The sequence below is a fragment of the Pseudophryne corroboree genome, chromosome 1, assembly GCF_028390025.1.
Source record: "Pseudophryne corroboree isolate aPseCor3 chromosome 1, aPseCor3.hap2, whole genome shotgun sequence".
NCBI classification, from domain to species: domain Eukaryota; kingdom Metazoa; phylum Chordata; class Amphibia; order Anura; family Myobatrachidae; genus Pseudophryne; species Pseudophryne corroboree.
The window spans coordinates 635,926,317-635,943,575 of record NC_086444.1 but is presented as its reverse complement, the minus strand read 5'-3'; the positions used below and the strand labels follow the sequence as shown (position 1 = coordinate 635,943,575).

At 48.1% G+C, this 17,259-nt stretch overlaps 1 protein-coding gene across 2 annotated transcripts in view; it reads left to right on the top strand.

Annotated features, from left to right (window-relative positions):
- The window catches only part of GTPBP3 (GTP binding protein 3, mitochondrial), a 394,097-nt gene that overhangs the window by 166,110 nt on the left and 210,728 nt on the right, over window positions 1-17,259 (top strand). For both annotated transcript variants that reach the window (XM_063914578.1, XM_063914577.1), the window contains exon 6: window positions 1,083-1,155. In XM_063914578.1, coding sequence (XP_063770648.1) covers window positions 1,083-1,155 — 73 coding nt within the window. The remainder of the gene's footprint in view (window positions 1-1,082; window positions 1,156-17,259) is intronic.

Below are 17,259 nucleotides of genomic sequence, written 5' to 3'. Positions count from 1 at the left end.
CAACTTGGAATTACCCCCCATATGCACTGCAGGGGGGGCAGATATAACATGTGCAGAGAGAGTTAGATTTGGGTGGGGTGTGTTCAAACTGAAATCTAAATTGCAGTGTAAAAATAAAGCAGCCAGTATTTACCCTGTACAGAAACAAAATACCCACCCAAATCTAAATCTCTCTGCACATGTTATATCTGCTCCCCCTGCAGTGCACATGGTTTGCCCATTAGCTATCAAATTTGCAGCTGCGATCAGATCTGAATTAGGCCCATGGTTGGAAGGTGTCTAGCAGGGACAAGGCTTCATGCAGCTTTTAAACACAATGTTAGTGGCTGGGAAGCATCTTTTGCCTGCTTCTCAGGCAAAGAAATGCAGTTTTTGTCTGCATTGGCACAAAGATTGATGAATGGTGCTGACCATTCTCTAATCAGAAGGAGAGGAGATTTGCTATATCATGGCCTGTGGGTGATAGCATGTTGTGGGCAGGTAAAGGAGATTTGGAGTTCATGTTGAATATAATAGCTTGTGTTTTTACTTGGCTTGGGCTATTTTGGAGCAAATGAAGAGCAGTTGAGCGCCTTTTGGGATGAGGGATGTTGAGATTCCAATTAAGGGCAGTTAGCGGCCGTTTTGAATAATGGAAGGCCACACATGCAGTCCTTGAAGTGCATCAGATTGACCATAATTGATCTAATGCAAGTTAATCAATTTGCTTATCTTAAGGTAAAAATGTAAATTTGAACTTTACTCTGAATAAACTAAAAAGTAGGCTCTGGTCTCTGAGGTAGTCCCATTTATTTTCAGTGCAGTTAAATAATCTATAGATTTGACATTGCTGCATTCCACATTAGGTCATACCTAATTAGTAGAAATAGAATACGCTATAGTAATACCCGATAGCTAGTCCGTATAATTTAATTTAATTTAAAAGCTCTCAGCACGAGTACCTATTTGACTGCCATCTTCAGAGTGATGTGAAAAACAATAACAAAAACAATAAACTGGCTTACACATAAGCAATATATAAAGTCTGCTAGTTTACTCTTTTTCATTTTAATTTACCAAACTCCTAACTCTTTTCTTCCCAGGCTCTAGCCCATATTGAGGCCTTTATAGATTTTAGTGAGGATGATAATGTGGAAGAAGGCGTTCTGATTGCTGGTAAGAAATCCCATGATAATTCTTGCTGACGTGTTATGTGCTTTAAATAGCTTATACCACCCTCTAATGGAAAATGCTAGTTGCTGGGTTTTTTATAGCGATTTGATGAAGAGGTACTTCCGAACATCATGACTTAAAGCGCTTAGATATATCCTATGATTCAACATTTGCAGAGGAGAGCATGAAGTAAAAAACTTTTCAGCCTACACTACCATATGGGCTAAAGCTTAGAGGTACGCACAAAATTATGTGGTTGCCAGCCAACGAGATGACCGATGTCATCAGTTGTCACATACGCACTGAATGTTATATCGCGTGATATACCGCTCATGGCCGCATTTCCCTGCATCCCATCGTTGTCGGGTCGTCCTTCGGGAGTACACATTAGCGAATGTGCCCGATATATTGGACGATATATCATCCAATGTGTACCCTGCTTCAGGGCCATAACTACGTGTGTGCCAGGTGTGCCTGGCACACAGCGCAACTGCCCGCATTCCATACAGTCAGCGGCATTTTAATGAGTCAAATTGACTCATTACAAGCCGCCTGTGTGTGCCCACTACCGGAGCGAAGAGAGGAGCAGCTCCGGGGGCAGGTGAGAAGGAAGAGGAGGAGGAGGGAGCTGCAGCAGCACATTGTAATTGGTGGCGGCGCTACCGCAACTGTCCCTCTCCTTCCATATAGGCTGGCCGCCGCCGCTGTGAATGCTGGGATGCCCTTCCCTCATCCCAGCATTCACAGCGGCGGCCAGCCAATGTGGAAGGAGAGGGACAGCTGTGGCTGCGCCGCCACCAATTTATAGTGCGCTGCTGCGGCTCCCTCCCTCCTCCTCCTTCCCTGCCTGCCCGGGATCTGCCAGCAGCTGCACCGAGGAGCCTGACTGCCTGAGCCAGCGGAGACAGTAAGTATAATCTAGTCTGTCTGTCGGTCTATCTATCCTGTCTGCTGTAATGTGTAAGAAGGGGGACACTGTCTGCCATAATGTATAAAAAGGGGGATGCTGTCTGCCGAAATGTGTAAAAAGGAGACGCTGTCTGCCATAATGTGTAAGAAGGCACGCTGTCTGCCGTAATGTATAAAAAGGGGGACGCTCTCTGTCGTAATGTGTGAAAAGGGGGGCACTGTCTGCTGTAATGTGTAAAAAAGGGCGACGCTGTCTGCCGTAATGTGTAAAAAGGGGACGCTGTCTGCCGTAATGTGTAAAAAGGGGACGCTGTCTGCCGTAATGTGTAAAAAGGGGGGCGCTGTCTGCCGTAATGTGTAAAAAGGGGCCGCCGCCTGCCTTAATGTGTAAAAAGGGGGCGCTGTCTGCCGTAATGTGTAAAAAGGGGGACGCCGTCTGCCGTAATGTGTAAGAAGGGACGCTGTCTGCCATAATGTGTAAAAAATGGGATGCTGTCTGCCGTAATCTATAAAAAGGGGGACGCTGTCTGCCGTAATGTGTAAAAAAGGGGACGCTGTCTGCCGTAATGTGTAAGAAGGGAATGCTGTCTGCCGTAATGTGTAAAAAGGGGGACGCTGTCTGCCGTAATGTGTAAAAAGGGGGACGCTGTCTGCCGTAATGTTTAAAAAGGGGGACGCTGTGTGCCGTAATGTGTAAAAAGGGGGACGCTGTCTGCCGTAATGTGTAAAAAGCGGGACGCTGTCTGCCGTAATGTGTAAAAGGTGGACTCTGTCTGTCGAAATGTGTAAAAAGGGGACGATGTCTGCCGTAATGTGTAAAAAGGGCCCTACTTGGTGTAGTGGCGCTACTGTGTGGCGTCATTCGAATAATGGAGATTACTGTGCACCGTAATATGAATTGGTATTATTTTGTGGCCACACCCCTTCCCCATGAAGCCATGCCCCTATATTTTTTGCGCGCACTGCCCCTATTTTACATAAAGAGGAGACCGATGCCGTTTCTTGCACATAGCGCTAAAATGTCTAGTAACGACACTGCCCTGCTTAAGAGTACTACATTGTTTTTGTGTTTCTCAAGTGTCTCCTGACCACACCACAAGCACCAGTGTTTGTATGTTTTGCATAATTTTGTATTTTTAAAGTTTAACCTCTTTTAGCACATGTTTAGATTGATTTCTTTATGTTACAGGACATTTTTAACCATGTTGAGCTATATATGTAGAATGTTTTAAAATAATAAGGAAAGTTTTTTACATTTACAGTAAGTGAACAAGATAGAAAGCACCCTAATGGTGCAGTATGTTAGCATGTGAGAATATATAGCTATCAAGTACCCCAAAAATATATAAGTATACTTAAATATAGTTTTTCTGAATTCATTCGATCTCCTTAGATAAGAGTATTACAAATATAAGCCTCCCCTGGCAGATATTGGGCTATTTAAGTCTCGATGATGATGATGATCATCATTATTATTATTAGTTGTATTATTGTTGTTGTTGTTATTATTATTACTTAAATTGCAACACATATAGGGGATGAAAAAAATATTACAGCCTGATCAGAAAACACACTAAACGAGAGAGAATAAAAAAAGACTAAAGAAGGAAGCACTTTCTCTGTGAGATAAAGGAAAGTGGACAGAGAGAAGGGGGTGGGACATTTAACCCAATTTATGTACCAGAAATACTTTTATTATAACCGAAAATAAACATCTACATTGTTAGCCGGTGTTACTTTAGCTTTTTTGGGGGATATAGGCTGATTTAACCATTTCTCTAACGTCCTAGTGGATGCTGGGGACTCCGTCAGGACCATGGGGAATAGCGGCTCCGCAGGAGACAGGGCACAAAAAGTAAGCTTTTAGGATCACATGGTGTGTACTGGCTCCTCCCCCTATGACCCCCCTCCAAGCCTCAGTTAGGTTTTTGTGCCCGTCCGAGCAGGGTGCAATCTAGGTGGCTCTCTTAAAGAGTTGCTTAGAAAAAGTTTTTAGGTTCTTTATTTTCAGTGAGTCCTGCTGGCAACAGGCTCACTGCTACGAGGGACTTAGGGGAGAGAAGTGAACTCACCTGCGTGCAGGATGGATTGGCTTCTTAGGCTACTGGACACCATTAGCTCCAGAGGGAGTCGGAACACAGGTCTCGCCCTGGGGTTCGTCCCGGAGCCGCGCTGCCGACCCCCCTTGCAGATGCTGAAAATTGAAGAGGTCCGGAACCAGGCGGCAGAAGACTTTCAGTCTTCATCAGGTAGCGCACAGCACTGCAGCTGTGCGCCATTGTTGTCAGCACACTTCACACAGCGGTCACGGAGGGTGCAGGGCGCGGGGGGGGGCGCCCTGGGCAGCAATGTATGATACCTGTATGGCGAAAAATACATCACATATAGCCCTTGAGGCTATATGGATGTATTTAACCCCTGCCAGACATCACAAACTCCGGAGAAGAAGCCCGCCGAAAAGGGGGCGGGGCCTATTCTCCTCAGCACACAGCGCCATTTTCCCTCACAGAAATGCTGGTGGGAAGGCTCCCATGCTCTCCCCTGCACTGCACTACAGAAACAGGGTTAAAAACAGAGAGGGGGGGCACTGATTTGGCGATATGAATATATATTAAATGCTATAAGGGAGGAACACTTATATAAAGGTTGTCCCTGTATAATTATAGCGTTTTGGTGTGTGCTGGCAAACTCTCCCTCTGTCTCCCCAAAGGGCTAGTGGGTCCTGTCCTCTATCAGAGCATTCCCTATGTGTGTGCTGTATGTCGGTACGTGTGTGTCGACATGTATGAGGAAAATGTTGGTGAGGAGGCGGAGCAAATTGACTGTAATGGTGATGTCACTCTCTAGGGAGTCGACACCGGAATGGATGGATTATTTATGGAATTACGTGATAATGTCAACACGCTGCAAGCCGGTTGACGACATGAGATGGCCGGCGATCAAATTAGTACCTGTCCAGGCGTCTCAAACACCGTCAGGGGCTGTAAAACGCCCATTTACCTCAGTCGGTCGACACAGACCCAGACACGGACACTGATTTCAGTGTCGACGGTGAAAAAACAAACGTATTTTCCTTTAGGGCCACACGTTAAGGGCAATGAAGGAGGTGTTACATATTTCTGATACTACAAGTACCACAAAAAAGGGTATTATGTGGGATGTGAAAAAACTACCTCTAGTTTTTCCTGAATCAGATAAATTAAATGAAGTGTGTGATGATGCGTGGGTTTCCCCCGATAGAAAATTATTGGCGGTATACCCTTTCCCGCCAGAAGTTAGGGTGCGTTGGGAAACACCCCTTAGGGTGGATAAGGCGCTCACATGCTTATCAGAACAAGTGGCGGTACCATCTACAGATAGGGCCGTACTTAAGGAGCCAGCTGATAGGAGGCTGGAAAATATCCTAAGAAGTATACACACACATGCTGGTGTTATACTGCGACCAGCGATCGCCTCAGCCTGGATGTGCAGAGCTGAGGTGGCTTGGTCGGATTCCCTGACTAAAAATATTGATACCCTTGACAGGGACAGTATTTTATTGACTATAGAGCATTTAAAGGATGCATTTCTATATATGCGAGATGCACAGAGGGATATTTGCACTCTGGCATCAAGAGTAAATGCGATGTCCATATCTGCAAGAAGATGTTTATGGACACGACAGTGGTCAGGTGATGCAGATTCCAAACGGCACAAAGATGTATTGCCGTATAAAGGGGAGGAGTTATTTGGGGTCGGTCCATGGGACTTGGTGGCCACGGCAACTGCTGGAAAATCCACCGTTTTTTACCCTAAGTCACATCTCTGCAGAAAAAGACACCGTCTTTTCAGCCTCAGTCCTTTCGTCCCTATAAGAGTCATATCTGCCCAGGGATAGAGGAAAGGGAAGAAGACTGCAGCAGGCAGCCCATTCCCAGGAACAGAAGCCCTCCACCGCTTCTACCAAGTTCTCAGCATGACGCTAGGACCGTACAGGACCCCTGGATCCTACAAGTAGTATCCAAGGGGTACAGATTGGAATGTCGAGACGTTTCCCCCTCGCAGGTTCCTGTAGTCTGCTGTACCAATGTCTCCCTCCGACAGGGAGGCAGTATTGAAAACAATTCACAAGCTGTATTCCCAGCAGGTGATAATAAAATTACCCCTCCTACAACAGGGAAAGGGGTATTATTCCACACTATATTGTGGTACTGAAGCCAGAAGGCTAGGTGAGACCTATTCTAAATCTGAAATATTTGAACACTTACAAAGGTTCAAATCCAGATGGAGTCACTCAGAGCAGTGATAGCGAACCGGGAAGAAGGGGACTATATGGTGTCCCGGGACATCAGGGATGCTTACCTCCATGTCCCAAAATTTGCCTTTCTCACCAAGGGTATCTCAGGTTCGTGGTACAGAACTGTCACTATCAGTTTCAGACGATGCCGTTGGATTGTCCAAGGCACCCCGGGTCCTTACCAAGGTAATGACCGAAATGAGGATTCGTCTTCAAAGAAAATGGACGACCTCCTGATAAGAACAAGGTCCAGAGAACAGTTAGAGGTCGGAGTAGCACTATCTCAAGTAGTTCTACGACAACACGGGTGGATTCTAAATATTCCAAAACCGCAGTTGTTCCGACGACACGTCTGCTGGTCCTAGGGATGATTCTGGACACAGTCCAAAAAAAAGGTGTTTCTCTATCGTCCTAGTGGATGCTGGGGTTCCTGAAAGGACCATGGGGAATAGCGGCTCCGCAGGAGACAGGGCACAAAAAGTAAAGCTTTTCCAGATCAGGTGGTGTGCACTGGCTCCTCCCCCTATGACCCTCCTCCAGACTCCAGTTAGATTTTTGTGCCCGGCCGAGAAGGGTGCAATCTAGGTGGCTCTCCTAAAGAGCTGCTTAGAAAAAGTTTAGCTTAGGTTTTTTATTTTACAGTGAGTCCTGCTGGCAACAGGATCACTGCAACGAGGGACTGAGGGGAGAAGAAGTGAACTCACCTGCGTGCAGGATGGATTGGCTTCTTGGCTACTGGACATCAGCTCCAGAGGGACGATCACAGGTACAGCCTGGATGGTCACCGGAGCCGCGCCGCCGGCCCCCTTGCAGATGCTGAAGTCAGAAGAGGTCCAGAATCGGCGGCTGAAGACTCCTGCAGTCTTCTAAAGGTAGCGCACAGCACTGCAGCTGTGCGCCATTTTCCTCTCAGCACACTTCACACGCAGTCACTGAGGGTGCAGGGCGCTGGGGGGGGGGCGCCCTGGGAGGCAAATGTAACCTATATAAAGGCTAAAAATACCTCACATATAGCCCCCAGAGGCTATATGGAGATATTTAACCCCTGCCTGGATTCACTAAATAGCGGGAGACGAGCCCGCCGGAAAAGGGGCGGGGCCTATCTCCTCAGCACACGGCGCCATTTCCTCTCACAGCTCCGCTGGTCAGGACGGCTCCCAGGTCTCTCCCCTGCACTGCACTACAGAAACAGGGTAAAACAGAGAGGGGGGGCAAATTTATGGCGATATTTTGATATATATAAAGCAGCTATAAGGGAGCACTTATTATAAGGCTATCCCTGTTATATATATAGCGCTTTTGGTGTGTGCTGGCAAACTCTCCCTCTGTCTCCCCAAAGGGCTAGTGGGTCCTGTCTTCGTTAGGAGCATTCCCTGTGTGTCTGCTGTGTGTCGGTACGTGTGTGTCGACATGTATGAGGACGATATTGGTGTGGAGGCGGAGCAATTGCCAAATATGAGGATGTCACCCCCTAGGGAGTCGACACCAGAATGGATGCCTTTATTTATGGAACTACGGGATAGTGTCAACACGCTAAAGCAGTCGTTTGACGACATGAGACGGCCGGACAATCAATTAGTGCCTGTCCAGGCGACTCAAACACCGTCAGGGGCTGTGAAACGCCCTTTGCCTCAGTCGGTCGACACAGACCCAGACACAGGCACTGACTCCAGTGGTGACGGTGACGAATCAACCGTATTTTCCAGTAGGGCCACACGTTATATGATTTTGGCAATGAAGGAGGCGTTACATTTAGCTGATACTACAGGTACCACTAAACAGGGTATTATGTGGGGTGTGAAAAAACTACCTATAGTTTTTCCTGAATCAGAAGAATTAAATGACGTGTGTAATGAAGCGTGGGTTGCCCCTGATAAAAAGCTGATAATTTCAAAGAAATTATTGGCATTATACCCTTTCCCGCCAGAGGTTAGGGAGCGCTGGGAAACACCTCCTAGGGTGGACAAGGCGCTAACACGCTTATCTAAACAAGTGGCGTTACCCTCTCCTGAGACGGCCGCACTTAAAGATCCATCAGATAGGAGGATGGAAAATATCCAAAAAAGTATATACACACATGCAGGTGTTATACTACGACCAGCTATAGCGACTGCCTGGATGTGCAGTGCTGGGGTAGTTTGGTCAGAGTCCCTGATTGAAAATATTGATACCCTGGACAGGGACAATATTTTACTGTCGTTAGAACAAATAAAGGATGCATTTCTTTATATGCGTGATGCACAGAGGGATATCTGCACACTGGCATCACGGGTAAGTGCTATGTCCATTTCGGCCAGAAGAGCTTTATGGACGCGACAGTGGACAGGCGATGCGGATTCAAAACGACATATGGAAGTTTTGCCGTATAAAGGGGAGGAGTTATTTGGAGTCGGTCTATCAGATTTGGTGGCCACGGCTACAGCCGGGAAATCCACCTTTCTACCTCAAGTCACTCCCCAACAGAAAAAGGCACCGATTTTTCAACCGCAGCCCTTTCGTTCCTTTAAAAATAAGAGAGCAAAGGGCTATTCATATCTGCCACGAGGCAGAGGTCGAGGGAAGAGACAGCAACAGGCAGCTCCTTCCCAGGAACAGAAGCCTTCCCCGGCTTCTACAAAAGCCTCAGCATGACGCTGGGGCTTCTCAAGCGGACTCGGGGACGGTGGGTGGTCGTCTCAAAAATTACAGCGCGCAGTGGGCTCACTCGCAGGTAGATCCCTGGATCCTGCAGATAATATCTCAGGGGTACAGGTTGGAATTAGAGACAGATCCACCTCGCCGTTTCCTGAAGTCTGCTTTACCAACGTCCCCCTCCGAAAGGGAGACGGTTTTGGAAGCCATTCACAAGCTGTACTCTTAGCAGGTGATAGTCAAGGTACCTCTTCTACAACAAGGGAAGGGGTATTATTCCACTCTTTTTGTGGTACCGAAGCCGGATGGCTCGGTAAGGCCTATTCTAAATCTGAAGTCCTTGAACCTGTACATAAAGAAGTTCAAGTTCAAGATGGAGTCACTCAGAGCAGTGATAGCGAACCTGGAAGAGGGGGACTTTATGGTATCCTTGGACATCAAGGATGCGTATCTCCACGTTCCAATTTACCCCTCACACCAGGGGTACCTCAGGTTCGTTGTACAAAACTGTCACTATCAGTTTCAGACGCTGCCGTTCGGATTGTCCACGGCACCTCGGGTCTTTACAAAGGTAATGGCCGAGATGATGATTCTTCTTCGAAGAAAAGGCATATTAATTATCCCATACTTGGACGATCTCCTAATAAGGGCAAGGTCCAGAGAACAGCTAGAGATGGGATTAGCACTGTCTCAAGAAGTGCTAAAACAGCACGGGTGGATTCTGAATATTCCAAAATCCCAGTTAATGCCGACAACTCGTCTGCTGTTCCTAGGGATGATTCTGGACACGGTTCAGAAAAAGGTTTTTCTCCCGGAGGAAAAAGCCAAGGAGTTATCCGAGCTTGTCAGGAACCTCCTAAAACCAGGAAAGGTGTCTGTACATCAATGCACAAGAGTCCTGGGAAAAATGGTGGCTTCTTACGAAGCAATTCCATTCGGCAGATTCCACGCAAGAATTTTCCAAAGGGATCTGTTGGACAAATGGTCAGGGTCGCATCTTCAGATGCACCTGCGGATAACCCTGTCTCCAAGGACAAGGGTGTCTCTTCTGTGGTGGTTGCAGAGTGCTCATCTATTGGAGGGCCGCAGATTCGGCATACAGGATTGGATCCTGGTGACCACGGACGCCAGCCTGAGAGGCTGGGGAGCAGTCACACAAGGAAGAAACTTCCAGGGAGTATGGACGAGCCTGGAAACGTCTCTTCACATAAACATTCTGGAACTAAGAGCAATATACAATGCTCTAAGCCAGGCAGAACCTCTGCTTCAGGGAAAACCGGTGTTGATCCAGTCGGACAACATCACGGCAGTCGCCCATGTGAACAGACAGGGCGGCACAAGAAGCAGGAGTGCAATGGCAGAAGCTGCAAGGATTCTTCGCTGGGCAGAGAATCATGTGATAGCACTGTCAGCAGTGTTCATCCCGGGAGTGGACAACTGGGAAGCAGACTTCCTCAGCAGACACGATCTTCACCCGGGAGAGTGGGGACTTCATCCAGAAGTCTTCCACTTGCTGGTAACCCGTTGGGAAAGACCAATGGTGGACATGATGGCGTCTCGCCTCAACAAAAAACTGGACAGGTATTGCGCCAGGTCAAGAGATCCGCAGGCAATAGCTGTGGACGCGCTGGTAACGCCTTGGGTGTACCAGTCGGTGTATGTGTTTCCTCCTCTGCCTCTCATACCAAAAGTATTGAGAATTATACGGCAAAGAGGCGTAAGGACGATACTAGTGGTTCCGGATTGGCCAAGAAGGACTTGGTACCCGGAACTTCAAGAGATGATCACGGAAGATCCGTGGCCTCTACCTCTAAGGAGGGACTTGCTTCAGCAGGGTCCCTGTCTGTTTCAAGACTTACCGCGGCTGCGTTTGACGGCATGGCGGTTGAACGCCGGATCCTAAAGGAAAAAGGCATGCCGGAAGAAGTCATTCCTACTTTGATTAAAGCAAGGAAGGAAGTAACCGTGCAACATTATCACCGAATTTGGCGAAAATATGTTGCGTGGTGCGAAGATCGGAGTGCTCCGACGGAGGAATTTCAACTGGGTCGATTCCTACATTTCCTGCAATCAGGATTGTCTATGGGTCTCAAATTGGGATCTATTAAGGTTCAAATTTCGGCCCTGTCGATTTTCTTTCAAAAAGAATTGGCTTCAGTCCCTGAAGTCCAGACCTTTGTTAAGGGAGTGCTACATATACAGCCTCCTGTGGTGCCTCCAGTGGCACCGTGGGATCTCAATGTGGTTTTGGACTTTCTAAAATCTCATTGGTTTGAACCACTAAAGAAGGTGGATTTGAAATATCTCACATGGAAAGTGACCATGCTTCTAGCCCTGGCTTCGGCCAGGAGAGTGTCAGAACTGGCAGCTTTATCTTACAAAAGCCCATATCTGATTTTCCATTCGGACAGGGCAGAACTGCGGACTCGTCCGCATTTTCTCCCTAAGGTGGTGTCAGCATTTCATCTGAACCAGCCTATTGTAGTGCCTGCGGCTACAAGTGACTTGGAGGACTCCAAGTTACTGGACGTTGTCAGAGCATTAAAAATATATATTGCAAGGACAGCTGGAGTCAGAAAATCTGACTCGTTGTTTATATTGTATGCACCCAACAAGATGGGTGCTCCTGCGTCTAAGCAGACGATTGCTCGTTGGATCTGTAGCACAATCCAACTTGCACATTCTGTGGCAGGCCTGCCACAGCCTAAATCTGTAAAGGCCCACTCCACAAGGAAGGTGGGCTCATCTTGGGCGGCTGCCCGAGGGGTCTCGGCATTACAACTTTGCCGAGCAGCTACGTGGTCAGGGGAGAACACGTTTGTAAAATTTTACAAATTTGATACTCTGGCTAAGGAGGACCTGGAGTTCTCTCATTCGGTGCTGCAGAGTCATCCGCACTCTCCCGCCCGTTTGGGAGCTTTGGTATAATCCCCATGGTCCTTTCAGGAACCCCAGCATCCACTAGGACGATAGAGAAAATAAGATTTTACTTACCGATAAATCTATTTCTCGGAGTCCGTAGTGGATGCTGGGCGCCCATCCCAAGTGCGGATTATCTGCAATAATTGTACATAGTTATTGTTAACTAATTCGGGTTATTGTTGAAGGAAGCCATCTTTCAGAGGCTCCGCTGTTATCATACTGTTAACTGGGTTTAGATCACAAGTTGTACGGTGTGATTGGTGTGGCTGGTATGAGTCTTACCCGGGATTCAAAATCCTCCCTTATTGTGTACGCTCGTCCGGGCACAGTACCTAACTGGAGTCTGGAGGAGGGTCATAGGGGGAGGAGCCAGTGCACACCACCTGATCTGGAAAAGCTTTACTTTTTGTGCCCTGTCTCCTGCGGAGCCGCTATTCCCCATGGTCCTTTCAGGAACCCCAGCATCCACTACGGACTCCGAGAAATAGATTTATCGGTAAGTAAAATCTTATTTTCTCCCAGAGGAGAAAGCCAGGGAGTTATCCGAGCTAATCGGGATCCTCCTAAAACCAGGAAAAGTGTCAGTGCATCATTGCACAAGAGTCCTGGTAAAAATGGTGGCTTATTACGAAGCGATTCCATTCGGCAGATTTCACGCAAGAACTCTTCAGTGGGATCTGCTGGACAAATGGTCCGGATCGCATCTTCAGATGCATCAGCGGATAACCCTATATCCAAGGACAAGGGTGTCTCTCCTGTGGTGATTACAGAGTGCTCATCTTCTAGAGGGCCGTAGATTCGGCATTCAGGATTGGATGAGAGGCTGGGGAGCAGTCACACAGGGAAAAAATTTCCAGGGAGTGTGATCAAGTCTGGAGAATTCTCTCCACATAAATATACTGGAGCTAAGAGCAAATTTATAATGCTCTAAACTTAGCAAGACCTCTGCTTCAAGGTCAGCCGGTATTGATCCAGTGGGATAACATCACGGCAGTCGCCCACGTAAACAGAAAGGGCGGCACAAGAAGCAGGAGGGCAGTGGCAAAACTGCAAGGATTTTTCGCTAGGCGGAAAATCATGTGATAGCACTGTCAGCAGTGTTCATTCCGGGAGTGGACGACTGGGAAGCAGACTTCCTCAGCAGGCACGACCTCCACCCGGGAGAGTGGGAACTTCATAGGGAAGTTTTCCACATGATTGTGAACCGTTGGGAAAGACCAAAGGTGGACATGATGGCGTCCCGCCCGAACAAAAAACGGGACAGGTATTGCGCCAGGTCACGAGACCTTCAGGCGATAGCTGTGGATGTCCTGGTAACACCGTGGGTGTAACAGTCGGTGTATGTGTTCCCTCCTCTGCTTCTCATAACCAAGGTATTGAGAATTATAAGACGTAGAGGAGTAAGAACTATACTCGTGGCTCCGGATTGGCCAAGAGGGACTTGGTACCCGGAACTTCAAGAGATGCTCATAGAGGACTAATGGCCTCAGGAGCTAAGAAGGGACTTGCTTCAGCAAGTACCATGTCTGTTCCAAGACTTACCGCGGCTGCGTTTGACGGCATGGCGGTTGAACGCCGGATTCTAAGGGAAAAGGCATTCCGGAAGAGGTCATACCTACCCTGGTCAAAGCCAGGAAGGAGGTGACCGCACAACGTTATCACCACATGTGGTAAAAATATGTTGCGTGGGTGAGGCCAGGAAGGCCCCACGAAGAAATTTCAACTAGGTCGATTTCTGCACTTCCTGAAAACAGGAGTGTCTATGAGCCTCAAATTGGGGTCCATTAAGGTTCAAGTTTCGGCCCTGTAGATTTTCTTCCAGAAAGAATTGGCTTCGGTTCCTGAAGTCCAGACATTTGTCAAGGGAGTATTGCATATACAGCCCCTTTTGTGCCTCCAGTGGCACCGTGGGATCTCAAAGTAGTGTTGGGATTCCTCAAATCATATTGGTTTGAACCGCTCAAATCTGTGGATTTGAAATATCTCACATGGAAAGTGTCCATGCTGTTGGCCCTGGCCTCGGCCAGGCGATTGTCAGAATTGGCGGCTTTGTCTTACAAAAGCCCATATTTGATTTTCCATTCGGACGGGGCAGAACTGGGACTCGTCCCCAGTTTCTTCCTAAGGTGGTGTCAGCGTTTCACCTGAAACAACCTATTGTGGTGCCTGCGGCTACTAGGGACTTGGAGGACTCCAAGTTGCTAGCCGTTGTCAGGGCCCTGAAAATATATATATATATATATATAATTCCAGGACGGCTGGAGTCAGAAAGTCTGACTTGCTGTTTATATTGTATGCACCCAAAAAGCTGGGTGCTCCTGCTTCTAAGCAGACTATTGCTCGTTGGATTTGTAGTACAATTCAACTTGCACATTCTGTGGCAGGCCTGCCACAGCCAAAATCTGTAAATGCCCATTCCACAAGGAAGGTGGGCTCATCTTGGGCGGCTGCCCGAGGGGTCTCGGCTTTACAACTTTGCCGAGCAGCTACGTGGTCAGGCGGGAACACGTTTGTAAAATTCTACAAATTTGATACCCTGGCTGAGGAGGACCTGGAGTTCTCTCATTCGGTGCTGCAGAGTCATCCGCACTCTCCCGCCCGTTTGGGAGCTTTGGTATAATCCCCATGGTCCTGACGGAGTCCCCAGCATCCACTAGGACGTTAGAGAAAATAAGATTTTACTTACCGATAAATCTATTTCTCATAGTCCGTAGTGGATGCTGGGCGCCCATCCCAAGTGCGGATTGTCTGCATTACTTGTACATAATTATTGTTACAAAAATCGGGTTATTATTGTTGTGGGCCATCTTTTCAGAGGCTCCTTCGTTGTTATCATACTGTTAACTGGGTTCAAATCACAGGTTGTACGGTGTGATTGGTGTGGCTGGTATGAGTCTTACCCGGGATTCAAGATCCTTCCTTATTGTGTACGCTCGTCCGGGCACAGTACCTAACTGAGGCTTGGAGGGGGGTCATAGGGGGAGGAGCCAGTACACACCATGTGATCCTAAAAGCTTACTTTTTGTGCCCTGTCTCCTGCGGAGCCGCTATTCCCCATGGTCCTGACGGAGTCCCCAGCATCCACTACGGACTATGAGAAATAGATTTATCGGTAAGTAAAATCTTATTTTTTCACTTTTCACTGTCTGCAACAATTTTCGCAGTAATCCTGTTTTCACAAATTTAGAATTGAATAGGCAAATCCTGTTTTTGCGGCTAAAAAGCAGCGAAAACCGCAATCGCGATAAATTATTGCAATATCATGGCTAATTGAATTCAGCCCATAATACCTACATATTTGTCTTCATTCACTAAGCCATGTGGCTCAAGATGCCCTGTGCAAGTGAGCTGCACCGGGCAGTGCGCAGCAAATCATCTATCTTCATTTTCTTTTTCTTTTTTTATTGAAGCAAAAATACTGTATACTGTTTTGCAAGGCATAGGCTGAATTCAATTAGCAGCGAAAATGCATTTTCGTGGTACATACATGAATTTACCACAAAACGAGCCTATTCAATTATCCGCGGATTTGCTGACAGCAAATTTCAATTCACCACCTCTGAGCAGGTGATAAACTTGGGGAAAATCCCTATTTGGGGATTTGGTTCTGGACCCCTGGGTCACCCCCCTGAATGACTAATTAGGTACTTAGAAGTTTTTTATTACTTTTAATTGGCCAATAATGACATGCCATTTTTGGGGTGAAAAAGTCCAAAATGATGGAAATTGGTGTACAATGTATCGGACAGGTGGGAGTAATTGGTGTGTTTCCACTTTTTTTTTTTTTTTTAAAGTCCCCTAAAATAACCCAAATATATACTTAGATCCAGTTTTCTGCTGCGGGGTACACTGGGCTCCACAAGGATTAACATCGGGGGTGTAGAGTAGGATCTTGATCCGAGACACCAACAGGCTCAAAGCTTTGACCTTCTTCCCAAGATGCATAGCGCCGCCTCCTATATCACCCCGCCTCCCTGCACAGGAGCTCAGTTTGTAGTTGGTGCCGCCTGCAGTAGCAGGTCACTTAACAGGGGGCTGCCTCAGGCAGTCTATTCTTAGCTTTAAATTTGACAGAATAGAAGAATCTACAAGGGCTGTAGCAGGCTATGTCTGATAGACGTCTCTGCTGCAGCTCCATCACCCCCAGCGGCGCTGTATACTCCCGCGCTGCGGTTGCCGAGTCACTGCAGCGGAAGCTCCAGCTTCTTCTCTCTTCACATGAGTCACACACACCGCCGTCTCCCGGATCGCGGGGCCGCTGACAAGGGGGAGGTAAAGGCTTCTGTGCCGCACTTTGCACCGCGATCCAGCGTGACCGTAGGAGGGTGGCCGTGCGCGCGCTGGCGTGGACACGGATTACTGGGCTGATGTTCCAGTAGCCACCGGGGTGATTCTTTATGGGCACAGGTCAGGGGGGACGTTGTACCATTGCCCCCCCCCCCGTTTTCTTTACTGCCGGCACGCCCGGTGGGGATGCCGGCAGGGGGAGCAAGCCGGACCTGAGGCCCCTCCCCCCAGCCCCAGGGCGCCATTTATGCAATGTTCCCGCCCTGGAGCTGCTTCCTTCTCCCTCACTCCCTGTCAGCAGCCATTACAGATTGAGCCTTGCTGTTCCTGCGATCGCTGGGGCAAATCCTCCTCTGTGGAACCGCCTGACTGCCAGTGCTGTGCTTCTCACAGGACACTTGAGTATTATACCTGTCACTGCGACTGTGTTAGTTAAGAAAGAGTGCATACCTTCAGGGTTGTGTGGTACAAACACCCTGTGATATAACAAACGCAGTAAGCACTGGATGTATATCTATTGCTATCACATATAGCCATACTGAGTATTACTTTGTATTGCTAGTCCGGTGCAGTTTATGGTACATAATTTCTGCATGGTACGTTTGTGACTATATACGTGTGTGTGCATGTAGCTGCTGCGTGGTTGCCTTATTGCAGGGTATTTCACTCAGCGTGCTATTCCTATATTACTATACCTGTGGGGGCCAAGTGTTTCAGGTTTTCTCTGATGAGAATAGTGTTCACTCTAGGCTGTTTTAGCAGAGCGCCGCGCCCTGCCCGATTTTTTAAGGGCAAAACCTGCCCTGCCCTTTCTGCGGCGCCCTGCTAAAACAGCCGCCCTCTTTCTGCCCCTCTCAGCGTGTAAAGATGTCGCGCGCATGCGCCCGGCATCCATTCACGCTGTCAGAGAGCTGAGGGAAGCCCAGCACCTCCGTAGGTGCTGGGCACGCCCCCAACAGTGACGGCGCCAGCCGCCCACGCCCCCATCTGTGGACTGAGCCGCCCACTTGCATTACGTGCAAGTGGGCACGCCATCCTATTTGCATAGCCACGCCCCTTTTGGGGTGCCCCTAACGGACCCG